Source organism: Carcharodon carcharias, chromosome 32 (assembly GCF_017639515.1).
Source record: "Carcharodon carcharias isolate sCarCar2 chromosome 32, sCarCar2.pri, whole genome shotgun sequence".
NCBI lineage: Eukaryota > Metazoa > Chordata > Chondrichthyes > Lamniformes > Lamnidae > Carcharodon > Carcharodon carcharias.
This window is the reverse complement of record NC_054498.1, coordinates 6,000,406-6,022,833: the sequence shown is the minus strand read 5'-3', so window position 1 is coordinate 6,022,833 and position 22,428 is coordinate 6,000,406. Positions and strand designations below refer to the sequence as shown.

At 40.9% G+C, this 22,428-nt stretch overlaps 1 protein-coding gene across 11 annotated transcripts in view; it reads right to left on the bottom strand.

Annotated features, from left to right (window-relative positions):
* LOC121271927 (inositol hexakisphosphate and diphosphoinositol-pentakisphosphate kinase 2-like) overlaps positions 1–22,428 on the bottom strand; it is a 125,092-nt gene that overhangs the window by 18,008 nt on the left and 84,656 nt on the right. For 4 of the 11 annotated variants that reach the window (XM_041178169.1, XM_041178174.1, XM_041178172.1 and 1 more), the window contains 4 exons: positions 20,519–20,686; positions 19,609–19,702; positions 10,833–10,958; positions 5,492–5,554 (listed from right to left, as the gene is read on the bottom strand). In XM_041178169.1, coding sequence (XP_041034103.1) covers positions 5,492–5,554; positions 10,833–10,958; positions 19,609–19,702; positions 20,519–20,686 — 451 coding nt within the window. Of the gene's footprint in view, positions 1–2,020; positions 2,322–5,491; positions 5,555–10,832; positions 10,959–12,767; positions 13,088–19,608; positions 19,703–20,518; positions 20,687–22,428 lie in introns of those variants that run through there. The other 7 variants (XM_041178179.1, XM_041178176.1, XM_041178171.1 and 4 more) reach the window with 7 other exon arrangements.

Here is a 22,428-nt window from a genome sequence, read left to right as displayed (position 1 = left end):
GATTCCCACTGAGCTACAACTCTGCAGGTGACAAGTATCTTCTATTACTATGACCAAATGACCACTTTCTATGAGTGAGCTCAGGCAGAATGTGTTGATGGGCTCTTTGGCCAGGGTGCACGTGCTGTCCTCCCCTGAACATCTACACTGCCACTGTCCAACAATTAGACCATGGAATCGCATAGAACGTACAGCATAGAAAGAGGCCTTTCAGCTTAACCCGTCTATGCTGGTGTTTAAGCTCCAAAAAGGGACTCCTCCTACTCTTCTTCATCTAATCCTATCAACATATCCTTCTACTCCTTTATTCTGTGCTTTTCCAGCTGCCCCTTAAATACATTTATGCTATTCGCCTCAATGACTCCATGTTGAAACCAGCTCTATATTTAACGGCCCTACTGATTCCCTGTTGGATTTATTAGTGCCTATCTTATATTTATGGCCCCTATTTTTGATCTGCCCGCAAGTGGAGGTATCTCTACATTTTCTACATCTACTCCATCACACCTCATCACCATTTTAATAAATCTGTCAGATCACCACTTGGCCTCTTTTATTTTTGAAGAGACAAGAGCCCCAGCTTGTTCAACCTTTCCTGACAGTTATAACCATCGTTATGACTGACACTCCTGATCTCCACTTCACCCTCCCACCCCCCTCATGCCCTCTCCCATCATAGAGCAATGGAGAGTAGCAACGGCCTTGACTGAAATTGGCTAACTTCGTAAAAAGAGTAAACACTAGAGATTGAACATGGAGCTTCTTGGTCTGCAAGGATCATCAGTCATATGGTGACATTACACCTGAGCCATTGGAGACCTTGTAAAAATCCTTAGGCCCTTAATAGGTGGCCTGCATTCAGAGATTTAATTTTACATAGATGCTGGGCTCTTATGCTCCCATCTATATGGTTGTAATGTCATGGTTACCAGGCTGAATCACAGCCAGTGCAGAAATAAAAAGTGATTTGCTTTGAATTAAACTTAGCAAACTTTCCACTTAATAACTCATGCCTGAAATAGATTTAGTGTAGATTGTTTCTTTCTGATTATTTTGCATTCACTTTGCTAAGTACTATTGATTTCATCTTTAAAAATGCAGAGCCATGCAACTTTCTTCCTCTTTGGTCATTTATCATCAGTTTTTATTCCATTCTCTCTATTTGAAAAGAGAAATATATTTTAATTCAATGGCTGATGGATAATGGATGGGGTGAAAGGGGCAAAGTTTCCATATTGCATGATAACAAATCCTCACCAACAGTTAGCATTTAATTTCAAACATAATAGCTCAAAGCCTGCTGGAATAAAATAGCCAGGCACACAACCAAAATAAAACAAAGCATGACAGCTCCCTTCGCTCGAACGCTGCCAAAGTGAACCGCAAGGCTCTGCCAACAGACACCCCAAGTAGCCTACACACAGCGCAGTGTCGGAGGGGGCTGAACATGGTCGCGGTTAAACATCCATCTCCAACAGGCAACGGCACATTGTTTCCACCAGTTAAAAATCAGACTCGCAATTACTCAAGAATAAAAACACAATTTTTTTAAAATGCTAATAATTAGCTCTCGTGAAAAAGCTGCAAGTACCAGTAGTCCAAAATAAAAATGCAGAAGATGATGGAAAAACACAACAGGTTTGTGGATACCTGCAAAATAGACAAGTTAACATCCTTGGTACACGCCTTTGGTCAGAATTGTGACAGGCTGCCAGGGTATACCGTTGAAATGTTTGCTTGTCTTTTTTTTTTGTACTTCCATCATTTCCTGTTGAGAATCAGCATCCTTAGGCTCTTGCAATCATCTACATATGATTGTACAGTGGTGAAACAGAAGGAATTTCAGTCGTTGTGCAGTCTGACTTTTAACCTGTAAAAATGCCCTACCACCGTGTTAGTAGTGAGGTTTTTTCTATCCACAATCCAAAACCTAGCAAGCATTTTCAGTATTTTTAAAGAGTGCCACTATTTGCAGGCTGTGAAAAGACCTGCGGGGAAAAATGACTTCCCCCAACTCTCCCCCACCGCCCTCCTCCGCAAAGCTCACTTAGGTCCAAATCTGCAAGCTGCGTCATAGCTGCAATGGCCTGAAACAAGATTCATCCAAAGCCAACCATGCAGCAGTAAGGTGCAGGTGATACCGTAGAGGCAGTTGATATCATCCTGCCCAGAGATCAGCCAGTTCTTGAAGAGGCGAATGTGATACGAGCACTGGTGGAGGTGCCGGGCCAAGGCACCATCAAGGGCCAGGTTCTGTGCGAAACTGTTATCAGCTGAAAATCGCCTCAGCAACTGCGCCACGTGATGATTGTCCAGCAAGTCTAGGGAACGGCATCAGTGGGGAGAAAAGAACAAAATAAAAACAGCAACGTAAAAAGGACACAATTACCATCATTATTATTGTATTAAGTAAGGAAAAAGCATTTGTAAGAATCTGAAACAGCAAAGAAAAGAATGAACCAGATGAAGAGAGAAAGACAATGAGCTACTGATCTCGAACTGGACCAAAAGGAATATGCGTTAGTATTTCTTAAAGTAAAAATCAGAAAGAAAAAGATACTTGCATTTACTTACAGCCTGATTATATTATTAAAACATTTCAATTGCATCAAAGAGAATTGTTTTTGATGCATAGACTTATTTAAACAAAGATGGCAATTACATTGTCATTAAGATCCAAAAATCAATAATGCTGCTAGATGAAGGAATATTGTCTGGATACCAGGCGAATATCCTTTTCTGTTACCAGTGCCTTAGGATCTTTCCACATTCACCTGAACAGACAGATGGAGCCTTCAGTTTAACATCTCATCAGAAAGACGGCACCCATGGCACTGCAGAGCTCCCTTGGCACTGCACTGGAGTGTCAGTCTGCTTTTTGTGATACCGATTGAGGAATAAATATTGGCCAACACATCGAGGAGAACTTGTGTACTCTTCTTCAAAATAGTGCTGCGGGGGCTTTTACATCCATCTGGAAACAGACAGGGCCTCTGTCTAATATTTCTGATGGTGCAGCACTCACTCAATTCTGCACTAGAGTGTCAGCCTGGATATTTGTGTTCAAGTCTTTGGGGCGGAATTTGAACCCATAAGTCTTCTGGTTCAGGTGAATGTGCCAACTACCAACTAAACCATGGCTAATACTAATAAATTTAATTGGTGAATGTCACAATTATATTCTGAAAATACAAACTAGTTTTCTATGATGAAAATAAAGACATCGAGAATATTACCCCAAGCTTAGCCGTGCATGCATTAACTCAGACTGATATTCAACTGAGATCTAGAGGACTCTGCAGTGACCTTTGGGCAGAGATTGATATGCTGACGTGGCACTCCATGTGGGCTTGAAGTGCATCTCAATCCTGCAGCTTGAAAATATTTCACCTACCTACCAAATGGAGAACACTTCCAATGAATACAACAATCACTCTACCATCTTCAAGCACAGATATTAAGTTTCATTCAAGGGAACAGATTCTCTTTTCTTTTGGGTTAACTGCACACACAGGCCCTGTAACAGTGACACATCATGCTATCTAGCGCAGTTAATCTCCATAGGAGGTGATCTTTCCAGAGAAAGGAAACCAATTGCAATTAGACAAAAGCTGTGGGCGATGACCTCAATAATGAATTGAAATAGAAATTCATTTAGGGTCTAATGGGAAGATCCTACTTTACTTGATAACTTTTCTCAATTAATTAAAATCCAAAGAAGATGGACTGTCATGAATTGGGTGAAGTAATATGCCCTCGATTGTAGGCGAATGGGATGGGGACCCAAGCCCTGGGGGCTAGGACAATGTGTCTAAGACTGGTGAAAACTTCATTCATGTAGGAGTTTATGATGTATTAATTATCCTCCATTGTAAATGAAACCCCCAAAAAGAAGGATCATGCATGAGATATATATTGCTCTCTCACTATCCAAAATCACAGGTATATTTCTGGGTGTTGATACAGTTGCACTCCCCATTCGCTGAGATTTCTTTCAGTAAGGCAATCTTAGCTCCAAAATAAACAGGGTGCTTACTTATGTCTGTCAAACTTCCACCGTGTCTCAAATGAGCAAAAACAAATGCTGTTGTGTAAAGAAGTTAAATGAAGATATGATTAGTTACAATCTGTGCAACCATACCCTCGTACTACATTCAGAAGGGGAGAAATTTGGCTGAGAGGGAGTGTGATAATTCATGCAGTAAAATCCATGCTTGACTTATGCAGTTATCTGGGACACTGGGGCTCATGAGTAGAACAGAGTTTTTGAACAAAATTCCAGGTACAAACACCAACAAGAAGTGTGAGTGAGACAATTTGTCCGAACAATTGAAAAGGATGCAATTCACACTTCCAAGTTCCACTTTTTTTTTTTAAAGTGTATCATGCATACATATGAAAATGAAAAGACGACAGATGCAGACTGTGAAAAAACATTGCATGATTGAATAAGAATGACATGGGTTCCTGTTGGCTTGGCCGGTGTTATCTATTAAATGGAACACCATTCTGAGATCTAATAAACCATCATATAATAAATATCCTGACCTAGTTTTCTCAAACAATTCGACGGTGAGCCAACTGTTGGTGTGTAACACATACTTACTGCCTCCAGTGTTGGATATATGCAATAGAAAATGGCCAACAATACACTTAAACGAATTGCAGAGTTTTCATTTCCACCCTTGGAGAATTGTTAGCTTGATTTTACCTTCTGCCTGAATGCAAAAGCTGTGTTTGAAGTTCAAATTTTTTTTAAATCCCTCCTCTCCCAAAGGCACCATTTTGTTGGGATATAGCGACCTAGGCTCTACCACCCCTACATCACTCCCCTCAAGTGGACACATTGAGAGCCTGCCCCTGTCACAGAGATGTATTTTCTATCAGGTGTCACTGGAAATGTGATGCAGAATTAGAGACTCAATTGATTACTGCCTCACCCCCTTCCTAGGACGATGTCACTGATACCAATTGTAAGTTAGCAGAATGGCCTCTTTGAGCAGGAGGTGACCCTCATTGGTAACCTTTACTACCAAGGGCCCATTTGATAGAAAACCTGGCCATGCATCTCGAAACCTGCAAAAGATAGTCAAGTTTTTCCGATGGTTAACTGGACAGTGAAGTGAAATCAAGGAGGTGTAAATGGTTGCCAGTCAGAGCTTCACAGCTGGTGAAATGGAGTGATTGACAGGTGCAATTGCTATTCTAAACTGATGAAAGTTTTATAGAAAAGAAAAGTCATCAACTTAAAAAAAGGGTTAAGAATGTGTGGATTTTTTTTCCATATTAAAGTGGAATCATGTTAAAGATTTTGGTGTGGTAATGCTGAAGTAATGAAAAAATAAGAAGGGGAAAAACAAAAATTGAGAAAAGAAAAGATTGAAGTGGACATTTAAAAGATTTAAAAAAGCACAAGTGCATTTAAGAACCATGCAAAAAAAAAGTCAAAAAGTTTAGATTGTAAAGGATAATTGAAAAGAAGCAAACATACCATTAGTCGGATGCTTTGCAAACGAGACAGAAAATCTTTTAACGGCTGGCATAGATAACATTTCTGAGGAAACAAAAAGGACTGAAGTTAAAACTAACACTGCAGTTTTAACAGAGAACTTCCCACATTACATGAGCGGGTGATGACTCCTTAGAAGAAAAATGCAGCCCCAATCCTCTCTCATTGGGGCCTCTTGCTTCAATATTCTCCCCTTTTGATTGTGTTGATAGGGGAGAAGACTGGGATGCCTTGCATGGATTGCACTGCCCCTGAGCTTAACTATCATTATTAGGGGCATTGTTTAGCATGCATAAGGGTTGGCAATGCATCTTTTTCTATACCCATCCAACCAACCGTTCTCACCATGATCTAACACAATCCTCTTCTTTTAGAGCAATGGACATAAAAGCTGGTTTGAGTACTGAAAGTCATATGCCCAAGACTGGGGAATTCAAATGCGAACAAACTTAGAGACTCAAAAGAATAAAGTAGGCACCTTGAACAGCATAATTCCCACGTCATATTTGAAGAGTCAGGTTTCCTTAGTGGTGCCTGGTATCAGCAAGTTAACAGCGTTAGGAATAGTCAGACCTTCTATACCTTTAATACTCATGTCGCAGTTCTATTTTTGATACACAAGCACATAACACAATCTAGCTTGGTATCGACAAAACTGGAATATCTCTAGGTGATGGTTTTGCTCCAGGAGAAGTACAAACGGTGCCAGTACAAAGTCTGCCTTTAAGGAAACAAAGTGAAATTAAGATGGCCCTCCTAGCCCACCATACTGTTACGGGCTGTCCATTTACTTTCCATTAAATAAATAAATGTCTCACTTGCATAGCTTCACTGCATGCATCTGAGCCACACGTGCAGAGATCTGTCACTCCATGGGGGCGGTGAGTAGTGGAGCTCTCCTGTCTCACCATTCCTATATTGTCATTAAGGTGCTGGCAGCATTTCTGTAATAATAGCATTACATTCATTTGTTGTCCAAAAGATCAGGCGCATTATAGGAAGGCAGCTTGGGTTGCCTATATCTGGCACTGAGTCAGCAGAAATAGGCACCACTGGCTTTTCCCATGCTGTCAAAGGAAAGGTCCCAATGTAAATCTAATCTTCATGGTAACTTAAGATTCCTTGAAGCATCTTCTGAAACAACTAATCATTTAGTGCTAACATTTCTCAATTACTGGAGATTGAAATAAGAATAAGGAAGGGGGCACAACTGATAAATTGCACACTTTCCCCCCATGACTGGAATGATAGTACCAAATGTTAAGTTGCCAAGAGTAGAACTGTGGGCGATATGTGCGGGATAATGCAATAAAAAAAATGTAGAAGACAATCGGACTACGACGTGCACCAGGAGTTATTTTTTGGTGACCAGATCACGGCTAACACAAAAACTGAAGAAGATAATGCCCCAAACTAAGCCCAGTACACAGGACTTTTATTGTTTGATTGTTACTGGTTACACTCTTCTGCTGACTCTCGCTGAGACACCATCTCATGGCTCCCCTTTGCCCAAGTGACTATTTTTTGGCAGTCTATCCAACCAAAGGGGACATCACAGTTGAGTTGATCCTGTTTTTGCCCAACAACCTCTATGCCGGTGTCCAGTAAGACATAAACGTGCAACACAAGTGTACGTAGACACAACTTACACATTCCAGTATGGATCACTGAACGGTGGTCAAAGGGAAGACTGTCCCTTCCCTAACCAATGCTCATGGAGGTCAACCTTGGTGCCCCTATTGTTGCCCCAGATTTGATCCAGCCCAGCTAACTCAGTACGGACCAGGGTTTTAGTGCAGCTCTGCTGCTCACTGCATTAATCAGCTGACCTACTAGGCGAGCACAGCTTGTGTGGCAATCAGCCCTAAATTCTCTATTCCAGCCAGAGCTTGTTGGAGACTGGATTACAGCCATTACTGGTACATGGATCTTTCATCATATCACTTTTAAATTCAACTTCAATCCATGTCCTGAGAATGGAAAATCCTGTCAGGGATTAAGTGTTGTCTGGCCAGTCAATCAATCCACATTAATATCATTATTGCTTCTGATAGTGAATTGCTTTGAAGAAAAGTTTGTACAGTATTACAGCTTAAGCCAACTTGGATTAGTTCCCTGTTTTCTGGGTACAATAGGTCCACCTGTCAGTGCCAGTAAGCTCTGTAAACTTGCTCATCACCTGCTGGGTAGGAGCTCTTAAGAGTGCTTAAAAATAGCTAAAAAATGTTAATGAAAATGTAAAAGAATCCCAAGAAGGAATACAATAATAAAAATTTTTAAAATCACAACCTCGGAACTTTATGAAGGGGTAGCAAAAAGCTTCAGAGTCACAAAGGCACAGACTTAAAAGAAAGCACGGGTAAAGATAGGAGGGAAAGAACGGGACTGCTGAACTCTTGTTCCCTTTTCCAAAGTCACAAAAATGTAAAGTAAAATATTTCAGATACAACTCTCTGTTGTCTGTTCTAAGTTACACCCTTCTACTAATTGAGATGAGTTCTGCAGTTACCCTTACTGATGACAATCTGTTAGATCCTAAATTCTATGATTTAGCAAAGCCAAATTTTAAGATCAGTGTGCATTTTTAATTAATAGAAGGCTGCAACAGTACAATCAGCTTTCTGGAGCTCAAACTACCACTTTTTAAAAGATGGGTTTGCAATATAAATATCCCTTCTGCACTTAAAGAATCCAATTCCATTACACAGCTTGGTACATCTCTCCCCATTGCATAGTTGCTTGCTTCAGTCATATTGTCTACAAGGATGGGGAAGGAAGATACAGGAAGTCAAACCCAAAACTTCACACAAAAGGCCATTCTTTATAGGGGAGAAGAGATGGCATCAGCATTTCCTGGAGGTGTGAAGCCCATCTAGAAAGATATATTTACTAAACAAACCTGATAAAATGCTTCATCCCTGTTTTAGGTAACAGCAAGATCTCTTCAATCCTGGATTGTTAAACCAGTACAATTAAGACTTTGTCATTATGTTGTCAAAAGTGAACATAGTTTATGTAGCAGGAAGACTTTCCTTCAAACCCTTGAACAATATATACACTACTGCAAAGTGTATGGAAGTTTAGCACAAAGGAAAAGGTGAAGGATAACTCATGACTGACCAAGAGAGTTACATCTAATCTGAATACATTACTTAAAGCATCTGCACAGTGTAAATATTACGGATAAACTTTATCTTGCAGTGGGAGCCAGCAGAACCCATTTCCATTGGCAACAGAAACATCCTCAACTCTATTTAGTCTACTCTACTACTGTTTGCATTCATTTACTCAACTCTAATACCCTGGGCCAAAGAACACTGTTAAAACAATAGATTACTGTTTTTCAAGAACTAAAATACCAATAGCTTCATATTATAACCAAGTGATAATTAATATTGAACGTGAATTAGTGAGGCACTGCATAGCCGGGGTGTGTGTGAATGCAACAGGAGTCAGTGCTTGCCTTGAGAGATGGCACTCCCCTTTCCTACATTCCTAACACATTCATAACATACTCGCCCACTGAAATTAATGGAAACAGTTTGAAGTATCTTACTAACAGATTGTCAAATGTTCTCATATTGCAACTAACAAAAAGTCAAGCTGGCAAAACAGCTTACCTTTCCCAGGAACAAGTGCAAGCCTGCAGTATAATACAACAAAGACTGGCATATCAATTAATTTGGAGGCAATTAGGGATGGGCAATAAATATTGCCAGTGACACCCACATCTTAGAAATGAATAAATACATTTTAAAAAAATTACCTCATCCATATGGATCTCCGGACCTATTTAATTTAATTATATTTCAGTTTAGCTCTACTTTATTTCGAAACAAATAAACAGGCATTGGAAAAGCAGGCAACACAATCCTACATCCATGCAAACACACATGCATAGAGTTCTTTTATCCCTGGGCAGAAATTGGGAACCGGCAGTATAACTCTGGTTTGTCGGTTTCACATCACACTTTACAGGCACCAGTGGTGAAATTAGACCCTGACATAAACATCTGCAAAAATATGAATCATATAAAATGTATCCTTCTATATAAGAGTATGGTTGCCTTCATGACCACCCACCCACTGTTTATTATCGTGAATTGTCTGCTTGCTCCTAGCCCTTGTATGCATCTGAAGAAAGTTTCTCTGTGGTGACTCTATCAAGCGGACTCTGTATCCTGCTGACAGTGAAACCGATTACTCAATTGATAGGTAGAAGACACTAAATTATTTCATCAAACTCTAAAATACATATTCAGTGTTTAATCTAGAGTGAACCAGAGAGCTGATTACTCATCAAAATGTATAACCTTGAGATTCCATTTCTTAATTTTCTCCCTCTCCTCCAATGTCCTTCTTGCTCTCTTGAAAGCACTGACTCATCGACCAGGTAGCAAGTTTTCACCTGTGTCTAGGTGTGACAGTCAGTAGGTTATTCAAACTGGAAAAGGCATCAAGGCAGAGCCTTTAAACCATACCGGAGTCAAAAGTTGGAAAATGATGGTTGACTATGGTGCCCCCAAAATGCTAGCTGAGGCCATCTAACTACTCTACTGAACATCAGGGTTGAGCCCAAGGCCTTCACTCCATTTCACAGCACATCTGACAGTGCAGCCAATGGCAGTCCATAGTTCCATTTGTAATGTTTGCATGAAGGCTTTACTGACTAATCAGCTTCCTGTTTCTCTTTTACAAAATGTCCTCCAGTTGATTAACCTCTGGCAATTTAAGAAATATAACTACGTTGACAATGAATCATGGAGCTGTTTTCTAAGCAGCAGTGCATCAAAGATGAAATTATGCTCATAATCTACCATGACAATTTAAGATATTACTGGAACCTCTCAGTATGTTACTTCTAAAGATATCGATTAGCCAATGCATCTGCTAGGTCGAATAGTGGCTTTGGAAAAATATTGTCCGCAAGGCACAATGAGTGGTATTACTGTACGAGTGCTCAATCTGGTTGTATTAAATTGTCTTGCTGTTTTAATGGAGATCTTTATTATAACTGGGTTAATGCTTCTTAAAATTGTACACAGGGAAATTGGATATGCTGATCGTATCATAATATCACAATGCGTAACTGTGCTCACACGATAATATCACATAGGTTTGGACCACAATAAGGAAGGAGTTACTGGCTAGGAATGAAAAGTCCTTGATATTTTTTAAAAACATCTCCCCTCCCCCACCCCCCAAGAATAAGACGTTTCTACTGAAATAATTTTAATAAAATGAGAGTAGCCTAAGGTGCAGCATTCAGATTTCTTCCAGCATTGTTGAAGCAGCAAATTGAAAACAATTCTCAACAACCTACCATCTTTCAGAGAAAAGTAACTGGAGCCACTTTTTCTGCGGTGCGAGCGGGCGTAGTCTTGGAGGTTAGGGGCACTAGAGGAGCCACCAAGTACTGTGGTACTGAACAAACCAGCACACTGGGAACCTGCACACGAGATGGTTAGGCGTTAGGTCAAAAAAAAAATGTTTAGTAACAATTCCCCATGCTGCATGCCTTTATAAGATGCAATACAGGTACATGCAGAACAGATGGGAGATAATCTTTTAAACAACATTCAGAAACATTGCAGAATTTCCATCTGAGAAGTTAGGGATCACATTAGTTTTGTTTTAAATTTAGGAGTGAAGATAAACTTCATTAGTTACAAATGTCCAGAAATACCAGCCACTAACTGCATCCACCACCAGTGACAGGCCTGTAAGCATCCCAGTATTTCACACTTGTGTTATACAGCTCAGCATGTTCTCCAAACAAAAACCAAAGTGCAGAAGCTGAATCTGTGCATATTACACCTCAGTAAACATCTTAGCAACCTAACAAAATCCAGGCCGTATAAGAGCAGGAGGAAGCCATTTAGCCCCTCAAGTCTGTCCCACTGATTGATCTATACCTTAACTCCATTTACCTGCCTTGGTTCGTAACCCCTGCTACCCTTGGGCTAACAATTATTTATCAATCTCGGTTTTGACATTTCCAATTGGCCCCTTACCCTCAAAAGCCTTTTGGGGGGTGAAAAGGGTTCCAGAGTTTCACTCCCCTTTGTGTGAAGAATTGCTTCCCAATATCAACCTTACATGAGCTAACTCTAATTTTAAGGCGATGCCCTCTAGTTCTGGATTCTTCCACCAAAGGAAACAGTTTCTATCGACCCTATCAATCCTTTTATACACTTTTCCTCTCTAACTACAGTACTTTGTTGGTGTGTGGTTCCCTGGGTGCAGTACCCTCTGGTAACTCACCCACATGGCCATCCAGTGAGCTTCAGTGGTTACATAAGAACGAGGAGCATGCAAGATGATCTAAGTCCTGACGTCACTCAATGGCCACTTTTTGGCATCAAGCAACATTGGGAGGCACTACCCGAGACATTAAAATTGTCGGTTCTGAAGAAAGTCATTTGACTCAAAACATTAACCGTTTCTCTCTCCTCAGATGCTGCCAGATCTGCTGAGTTTTCCCAGCAATTTCTGTTTTTATTTCAGATTTTCGGCATCTGAAGGATTTTGCTTTTATTAAAATTGTCTTCTCCATTTTCAAGTATGGCTGCAGCTGCTATTTATAACACTGTTTCTTTTCACAAAATAACATTTTTTCCCAAAAATTCCCAATAGTTTAATAAATGTTGTGTAAAACATACAGCAAAAAGAAAGCTAAGGCGTGATTTTTAAAATAAAACATCTTTGTAACATGAATAAGGAATTATTTCATACTTAAACTGAAGTGGTGAAAATAAGAGCCAAAGCAATTTGTGCAATACTCATTATTTTCCAAAACGTAAGACATAATCTTACAATGCCACTTTCTCAACTGGCACAAGGGACGCAAGAGAGATCATTTCAAATACTGTGACTGGCACAACTTCCTGTTTTTAAATCTTACTGCCTGATGTTATGTATTTCTATCAACATTTAACACTGTAAACTGCCATGTCAACATTTCCCAATTGATTTTGCCATGACTAATATCATAATGTCGTTACAAGATCTGGCCACTAGGTGGTCATATGAAGAGTGTTTCTAAAGTCTCTCCAACTCCATCTTGTGCGTGCATATATAAAAACAATTCTCAATAACAATTTACTAATTATCTCAACAGCCACTAATTAACATTTAAGACAACAAATTATATTTGGTATTATTTTCTGTAACTCAAATTCTCAACAGAAAGTTTTGTAAATCTAGTTTATTTGATTAACAACCATAACATCGATTTCTCCCCTCTTCGCCTGGAGTGCTGGTTCCTGCTGGCATACAGTTTCAGGGGTGAATCCAGCTTTCTGTTACCTCCATTACGAAATCAAGATGCCGAGAATTATCTAGTTATTCACTGACAAGAGGCATCACAATTTGAGTTTGTACTCATTATACATCACAGAAACACTTCCACCAGTGATGAGCAGGAGTGGGAACTTTGACTGAATTTTCTATCCCCCCTCCTCCCTGGCCAATTGTAGATCAGCTAATCCATCACAGGCCAGGATAGAATCATAGATGCTCCTTCATGTACGACTTCATGTCACTTGCCCAAGTGGACAACGATCTGTGGACTGAAATCTGTCAGTGGAAACAGATATTGGGCAGCTTTAGCAATACTGGAGGTTAGACGATATAGACGTAGCAAAATCATTAAAATTAGATATTTTTTCAAGGCTTCTGTCCCAAGATCAACAGTACAAAGTGTACCTATTGTGACATTATGAAGTTCCTCACTTATTTTCTTCTTGTGCCACACACTGTTACCCACCCAGAGGACAAATAAAAAAACTGCTTTCATCTACTAGTCTGTGTGGGAGAGCAATGCTGGATAACTCAATCTGCCTTAGAAAAATTCTCGGGCTTAATTTTTTTTTAAATAACAGTCTCAGCAATCCAAAAGTAATTTATTGTATGAAGTGCCTGGAGACATTTCAGTGAATGATAAACACCACATAAATACAAACGCAGCTCCATTTTCTTTCCACACGCAGCAGCACCGTTGAAATGGTAACATGGGGATTGGAGGGTCAAGGATTCCAAAACACCATGATGGTTGGCATACTGATACTCTAATGTCCTCAGATTTTACTCAGGGACAACAGACTGCTTTTAGGATCACAGAAGAAGTGTGTTAGTGCAGTAATGAACAGCTCTCCAAAGTCCTTTATAGGGGAAGTGAATGGAAGAAATCTGGAGGGGCTGACAATTGACATGTTCAAATATTCCCTTATTGGACAGGTCAGAGTTGCGTTCATTATTTGCTCCCTTTCTCAATCAGCTTGATACCCAGCCAACGTGATAATGCAGCACCAGATGGAGTTCCACACCTTGTGCGGTCACTACTGACACAATCCCATGTTATGTGGGTTGTGAAAATGTATTCAAAAGCTTTTGTAATTCATGGAATAGCACTAGAGAAGTCGTACCGGAGTGCAGTAAAAATCCAACTGATTCACTAATGTCCTGCAGAAAAGGAAACTGCCACTCAACCCAGTCTAGTCTAAATGTGACACTAAATAATACCACGTTTTTCATTTGTGAGGATAGACAGTGAATTTCAGCAAGGTGCACAACCCTGTCAAAAGTCACCATTCAGGTCCACATCAGAAGTACAACCATTTGCATGAAGTACCAGAGGGTGTTGCACTATGGAACTTTACTCCAATGAAGAAAAAAGAGGGGTAGGGAAAAAAAAACACAGAAAACACACTAACCACTGAAACCTTAAATTACAATTCTGTTCATTCAGGAAAAAAGAGGGAAAATTATGGTGAATTATACCCCCCACCGCCAACTAAAAAGATATACCAGACAGCTGTGTAATCCCAAAATGGAAATTGATTTTACTTCGAATGTCTCCAGCCCTGTCTCTTTTCATATCTGTTAAGGGCTCTACATTAAAGCGAATCCCTAAACCAATGCTGCAATTTTAAAACAGGAGGTTCAAAAGTTCAACTTCCCATATCTTCAATTCAAATATCGTCAACATTTTGCAGCTTGCTTTTATCAGAATGAGCCGGTGCACTGTATGATACCAACAAGCACAAAGGCCCCAATTGGAAAGAGTGGTTAATTGCTCAGAAGTCAATGCGCTCACTGCCTCCAAGGCTTTTCAGCAAACTCGTGTCCAGTACTTGCTAGCATGCTACACAAGGTGACTGGAGAAACTCACAGCATGTGCCGCACAATGCTGTAGCACATCAAAACATAGCATCAATACCGCTGAAAGTGAACACAGATGTAACAGTCCACTATTACAAGTACACTAAAATTTGATGCTCAGTACATTCAGAATATTAAACTATTCAATACGAACTGCCCTCGATATTTCAGTTGGAAAAAAGCAAACAGGTCTTAGGATTAATTACCAAACCGGAGCCCAGTGTAGCCAGAGAAGAGACTGAAGCTGCTAAACTGGCTTCATCACCCTGCATTATGAAGGGGGTAAAGGCAGTAAGTGGTCCTGTTCTTGACTACTACATGGTGATTCCTGCTAGAGAGTGTGCATGTGTGGACATTGAGTGAGATCAGTGAGGCTGGGCTTGGCAATGATGTCCTTTACGGTTGAATGGCCAATTGACACTCACAGTGTGGACTTGCACGTGCAGTATGGCCACTAAAACAGAGGGCAGCTGATGTCTGCAGAGAGAGAAGCTGCTCTTATGGATTGCCTTTTACATTCTCGGGATATGTCAAGCCAGTGAAGTGCGGTCTCCTGTTTTTGCAACCTGCAGCAACTGGATTTTTGGCTAAGTTGCTGAGTGGAGTTATTGCTCTGTCTGACTCAGTGCTACAGTAGGCAGTGCCTTTACCAACAGAGCCAGGGTGGGCGTACAATCGTCTGACCATTGATTGTTGTTCCATGAATCAGGCCAAAAAGGGCTCAAGTCTATTCGTGCTGAAAGAAATGGATTTCTCCAGAAATTCGGAAGAACAAAGAGCCTAAAGAGCACTCCACAATACATCTCTTCTATTCTGCCATTCACCATTTAGTTTTAAACTCCCTGAAGGACGCAAAAGCATTGCCAAAGCTTAAACAAGGGTTCACATTCCTCCATGGCAGCTGTATGATGAGGGATAGGTTTGGCAGTGTTCTGCATTTTGTTTTCACAAAGTTTTGTTGCAATAGTGCAAAAAAAAACCCTTCAGTGGAAGATAAATTGGGATGGAAAAAAATGCACAAAGTACAGTTAACAAAACTGAATGCTCATGTCTGTTTCCCTGTGTAAAGTAGGAGAAAAGTATAAATGTTAAGAGTAGATGCAGCTTACAGACAGTTCTACGCACTTTATCTATTTGGATTAACTGATTCTCATTACTGGTATTTGTCAGATTCAGTGCAGCAATAAGCTGCACGACGTTGATCAGCTGCACTGTGAATTCTAATTGCTGATAGCTCCGAATTTGTGGGACGGGCAAATCCTGCAGCAAGGGGTTAAAGGGGCAGGTTGGGTCAATTTGTGTGGTGTGGGGAGGGGGACGGACAACATTATTGAGGGGGTGGGGGTCGGTTAAGCAACAAGGGACACTTAATGCCCATCCTGATGGCCAAAAGGTGACATTTTGCTATTGGTTCTCACTCCCACAACTGCTACAAGAGATTCCTTTAAGGTGTCACACAGCTGGCCGTTTCCTATTCTGTGTAGTAGATGGGTCCAGCATTCAGTGGGCCCTGCACTGCATCAGAATGGGGTTGGGGCTCAACAATATCAGTGGATCCCAGCAGACCAAGATATAGGTCTTAAGCTTTTGAATTCACTCCCTGCAAATCTAGGACCCTAGCCCTCAGTGACCTTGTCCCTCAACACCTTCATAACCTTCTCCAGCCCCACAATTATCTGAAAACAATGTTCCTCCAGTTCTGCCCTCTTATACATTCCCTAATCCTTGCTCCACCATTGGCAGCTGTGCCTTCAGGCATCTAAGTCCTAAGCCCTAAAATCCCCTCCCTAAACATCTCCATCTTTCCCTCCTTCTTTTACCTTGACTAGTATTGGCCTCTCAGCCAGCATCACTAGAACAGATGATCTGGATATTATTATATTGCCATTTGTGGACTTTGGTGTGTGTAAATTGGCAGCCCTGTACCCTAGGTTACAATAGTAACTACACTTCAAAAGGACTGTATTGGCTGTAAAGTGCTTTGGGACATTGAGGTTGTGAACACATTCTATAAATGCAAGTTCTTCCATTCCTTTAAGAACCAACCTAAGAAACCTACCTCTTTGATCAAGCTTTTTGATATCGGTCCTAATGTCTCCTTACCTGGCTTGGTGTCAATTTTGGTCTGAATAGGTTCCTGAGAAGCCCTTTAGAACATTTTAACATGTTAAAGATGTTACATAAATATAGGTTGCTGTTGATTTACATTGAATAATGTTGACGCTGCTGCCTGTTTGCAATATGAGCACGGGACACTCAAATCAGCACACTGAGAAATAGTAGCCAGTAGGAAGATAGCACTAAGTTTGTTAGTCATTTGGGTCTCATTACCGATCTGTTCTTGCTAAAAAAACAGGGTGGCCGAGACACCAAAATTAGTGTATATGTTTCTGAAATCACTACTCCACATCACTGCTGTATGCCAAAGACTGAAGCGCTTTGTTAATTGTGCATACAGTCAAAACAACCCAAAGAAAAGTCTGGAGATCTCTTGATCCGTAAACAAGCCAAGCATGCTGGTCCAATCAAAACGCGTGCATCTTATAGGGCAGGTTATTTTATTCATAATTTAACTCAACACTTTTTTTGCACTTGCCAAGAAGAGGGCTGTTAGTGTTGGGGAATGGAACAATTCCAATATCAGGCATCCTGTGCCAGCATTGAGCAATCCCAGGTCAGGCATGGGGCAGTTAGATGGTTATCTAACAGTGTTGCCACTCTGCTACAACAATGGACCTTAGCCCCAATCATAAAGGAGTGGATCCTAACCAAGCTAGTAGGACAATGCTCCAATTCCCACACCAGCAAACTGGAGCGAAATTGCCTGTTTAGTAGAAAATCGCAGCCAATATTTTGGCCGTCTCCATCTCCAATAAGAATCTGAATGGCAAAATTAATTTACAGCCGACATAAACAATTACTTTTGGCTCTGAACCCACAGGGGGAGTTTTAACATGGGTGAACACACAGCACTGGGTGAGGGGGCAGGGTTAAAAAGGAAAAAATTCTGACTGTTTCAGGAAGCCGGCTCTGACCCACCATCTTCCTAGTTTTTTTTATTTGCTTATTCATGGGATGTGGGTGTTGTTGGCTAGGTCAGCATTTACTACCCAACCCCAACTGCCCTTGAGAAGGTGGTGGTGAGCTGCCTTCTTGAGCCACTGCAGTACATGTGGTATAGGTACACCCACAGCGCTGTTAGGGAGGGAGTTCCAGGGTTTTGACCCAGCAACGGTGATGGAACTCCTTTTATGGAGGGAGGGAAAAGAGTAGGCAGTCAACACCATTGCCAGGAGGCAGGTAAGCATTTTAATTATGCTAATGAGGCTGGCAGCCTCTGACTTAACTGCTGTGAAGGTTTTACTATGAGCGGCCAGATTCCCAGGCTTTGGGGAACCTGACAGCTGAAGCAAGGTGTGAAAGGCTATGGGGAGGAGTTCAGTGCCTTTACAACACCACTTGTGGGGCAGGAGAAACAGGAGTGCTTCAATGGGCCACCAAGCACCTTTCCTCCATTAAAAATGCCTGGGGTCAGCAACTGGACTCCCAATGGGGTCAGTAATTGAACCTAACTGGTCCTGCAGCCAGCTCTGGTCTACTAGCTGATTAGCAGTGAATTCTGTCAATCATACTGACTCTCATGGGGGGGAGCCAGAGGTAAAAGGCACTCTGCATGAAAATCTGTGCTCCCAACCTCCGCTGTACCCCTTGCCAACATAACCCACTCCTGTTAATATCCAGGCCCATGTTCCAGAAGTGGAAGGTTAGTGCATGGTTCTTACCCAACCTGGACCCTTACTTTCCCTCATATTCAGTTAATAGAAGTGACAAGTTATCCTTAAGAGTTATGTGGAGATACCGTTACTGCACACACTATAACTACTTTATAAGCATTAAGGGATACTAACTGCTTAGAATAACAGGATTTTACAGCATAGCCATTTGGCCAATTGCACCTGAATAAACTATTCACTTTGCCCTTCTCCTACACTATTCACAGTTTTTTTTTGCATACATTTATCCGTTTCTACTTAAAGCTATTACAGAATCTCTTTTCCCCTCTGTTCTTGCCAGGTCATTCCATTCATTAAAAAAATTTTCCTAACAACTTCCTTTGTTCTATTTGTGATCTTAAATCTATGTCTGTAGTTCCTAACACAAAACCAGCAGCCACAGCTTCTCTCTATCTTAACAAAACCCCACATAGCTTGAACACTTCTATTGAGCCTCCTACTAACCTTCATGTTCTAGTGAAAAGCCACAGCTTTTCTAGTGTCTTCCAAGTTGCACTTTAGTAAATCTCTTTTGCACCCTTTCAACGGCCTTGGCTTTCCTGATGTGCGGCATGTAAAACTGGACACAATATTCTAAAACCATAGCCTAATCAATGAGTATATTACATTCCCTGTTTGCATTTGTACCCTATGTCCCTTTTCATATGTTTCTCCCATCTCTCCAAAAAAACAATTTTAGCAACTTGTCCCCTCAGACTTTTAAAAATTAAAGCTAACTTTGCTAACAAAGTACAGTAGGGAGATATTTGTTCATGTGATGCTGCTTCACATCATTAATTTCATTGAACAACACTGCATAGGTAGCAGCCAGTGGTGCTACCTGCCCCCATGAGTCAACGTAAGCACTTGCAAACAAAGTTCTCCCCCCACCCCAAATGTTTTCCTGAAACCACTCCCCCATGTGAATTTTGGAAACCAGTCAATGGATCCCAAAAATCCTAGCGAGCCAATGCTTGATGAATAAAGTCACCTCTAAAATTTGGTTAAAATCCAAAAGTAAGTCCAATAAAAAGTTTTGCATGCTAAGTTACTGCTCGTGGGCAGGTATATAAGCATACATCCACTGTTTATGGTGGTGTGCATATGGTGAGGCTGCACTGTTATTGTATTCTTTAGAGGTTTAAGAATGTCAAAATCTCTTACCCAGACCACTCTGTTTCACATCAGACAGTTGTCTAGAATATGGAGGAGCCAGCAGCCGGTATCCACTGTACTTTGAGGAATTCTCCGACAGCACCTGCAGACAAAAGAGACACTTTGCATAAAAAGGAAAACCAGCCAAACTGAGAACTTCAGTAATTGCTGACAAAACCATTGGTTTGAGAAGATCTGAATCTCAAATAGCGACTCTGCTAATACAGCTATTGTAGTAACACTCATGTCACAACCCTGGGGAAACCTCCCCTCCATAAAGAGGAACAAATGTAAACCAAGGAGCTTTCACACTGTAGAAGTACAGCTGACCAAAGACAAACTGGTCCTTTTCCATCAGCAGCAGTTCATAATAAAAATAACCCAACTTTCAGAGAGACAACCGCCTTGTGGATTCACAAAAACGTGTGCCTGTTAATCCACTATCGAAACAAACATCCTTTGTTGTAACCTTAAGTTGGGGCACTGAACACACTTTGTCTGAAACACCTGATAGTAGAGATTCAGCATTGCACAGATGAATTCAGCTATTTGAATTCAGCCCCCTCCCATCACCCCACCTCCACGTAAATCTGAACTAGTGAGTGCAGAAAATGTACTCCTCAGGCTGGAAATAAATGATAATTTTAACTGGTTAATTCCTATATCCCATGATCTTGCAGTCAAGGTTCAACCTGAAATAATGCTTGGGTTAACATTTTTTCCTGCAAGTACTGTGTACTTTCTATACCTTTTATAGACCAGGGCTGGATAGTGAAATTGCAGGTACAAATTGGTTCAAGAGACAATTAGGTGTGTAGAGAAACTGGAAAAGCTGAAATTGTTCTCTTTGGAGTGGAAAAATAATTCCAGATGAGCACCACCTAGCATTATGTGCTTCATATCATTTGCCATTATTTACCTCCATTGAGCCCATCTTCCTGGTCTTGGTCAGGGCAGACTTTTTGTGAATCTGGAAGGGCTCTGCTGGCTGAGGCAAGGCTGGAAGAAATCCATCCGCATCATCACTCCCCCGATTCTCCGAAAGATCCTCCATGCTGCCCTGATCAGTCTTGGAGCCACCTTCATTCTATGGAGGAAATAAACAGCCTTATGTCAATCTCTCTCTTACTTTCTCTCTTATTTCCTCCCTTTTTCACTTTCCTGCATCCTCCAGTTTTCCTATCCTCTCTTTGCAAGGCAATTGTTAGCGATATACCAACTCAGAAACAGTTCAATTAATTTGATAATTGCCCGCGAGGATGTAGCATGAATTTGAACAATTCATTCATTTTTATATTGTAAATAGTTGAAAATCCCAAACTGGCAGTAACAATCTGCACATAAAACTGGTAGAAATCCTTGAAGGGGAAGTAACTAGTTAGGCATCATCTGGAGTACTGCATCTAGTTCTGGGCACCATACTTGAGAGGGGATGTGAAGGCAGTGGAGAGAGCACAGAGGAGATTCACAAGAATGATTCCAGAGATAAAGAACTGTAGCTATGAGGATAGACTGGAGAGGTTAGGATTGTTTTCTTTGGAGAAAAGAAGGCTGAGAGGGGACTTGATAGAGGTATTCAAGATCCTGAGGGGTATGGACAGGGTAATTAGTGAGAAACTGTTCCCACTCAAGAGAACATCAAGAACTAGAGGGCACAGATTCAAAATAATTGGCAAAAGGAGTAAATGTGATGTGAGGAAAAATATTTTCACTCAAAGGGTGGTTGGAGTCTAGGACAAACTTCCTGAAAGGGTGGTGGAGGCAGGTTCGATCGAGGTATTCAAAAGGGAATTGAATTGCTCCCTGAAAAGAGAGAACGTGCAGGGTTATGGGGATAAGGCACGGGAGTGGGACTAGGTGGAATGCTCTTTCAGAGAGCCAGTGCAGACTCGGTGGGCTGAATGGTCTCCTTCTGCATTGTTAAGATACTGTGATGCAGGGATGAATTAGATAGTTCTTTCAAAGAGCCGGCACAGGCACAATTGGCCTCTTTCTGTGCTACATAATTCTATGATTTTGGGATTGATTCACTTTTTAAAAAAAACTCCTATGAGTGACTTTTGTGTTTCAGGCTTCTCTCATAGGTGAGCCCAAGTTCTCAGAGATATCTTCATTTGCTCATGTATCTAGGTAAAGTTATAATGTGCCCAAGGAATGAACACAGCTTCTGCAATGTGTCTCAGCTACAGCTTTTACCGCATCATCCTTCTCACCTTGGGAAGACTGCAGATTAACATTGCCCGAGATTCTGAATTGGGCTTTACCAGCCAAACAAATACATTAAGCAGTAAAAGAATAAGTAAGTAACAGCAGTAATGGCATATTTTTTATAGTAGTTAAGGTTGCATAATTTTGTGTAATAGAAAATAGTAGTTTTCAACAGCAGTGCTAAACTATGCCATAAGTAACAATCTTATACTCGGCAGCTCTTGCCCTTTTTTATTCACCCTTAGTGGAAGCTCTGTGGCCTTATTATATCCCTTCAAAGGCTACAGGCAGACTCAGTAATTTCAAAAAGGCAAAAAGAAAGAGAGGAATATCTTCAAAAAAAGAGCATGTGGGAACTAATGAAGCAACTCTCTGCTAAAATCCAAACTCTACCAATTAAAAACATATTTGAACATATCTCTCAAGATTTAAACTGAATGGCTTGGCTACTCCCTAGGGCACCTGTCCAACAATGGTATCAAAATGAGCCAGAAAAATTCTTCTATGAATGAAGTTGCTTTTTAACTCCTTGTGTACATCAACAGGATCAAAGCACATACTAAGCTACTTCTCAAGACAAAATTCCTTCAACGCCAAAAGCAGAGCACAGAAAAGTTAATT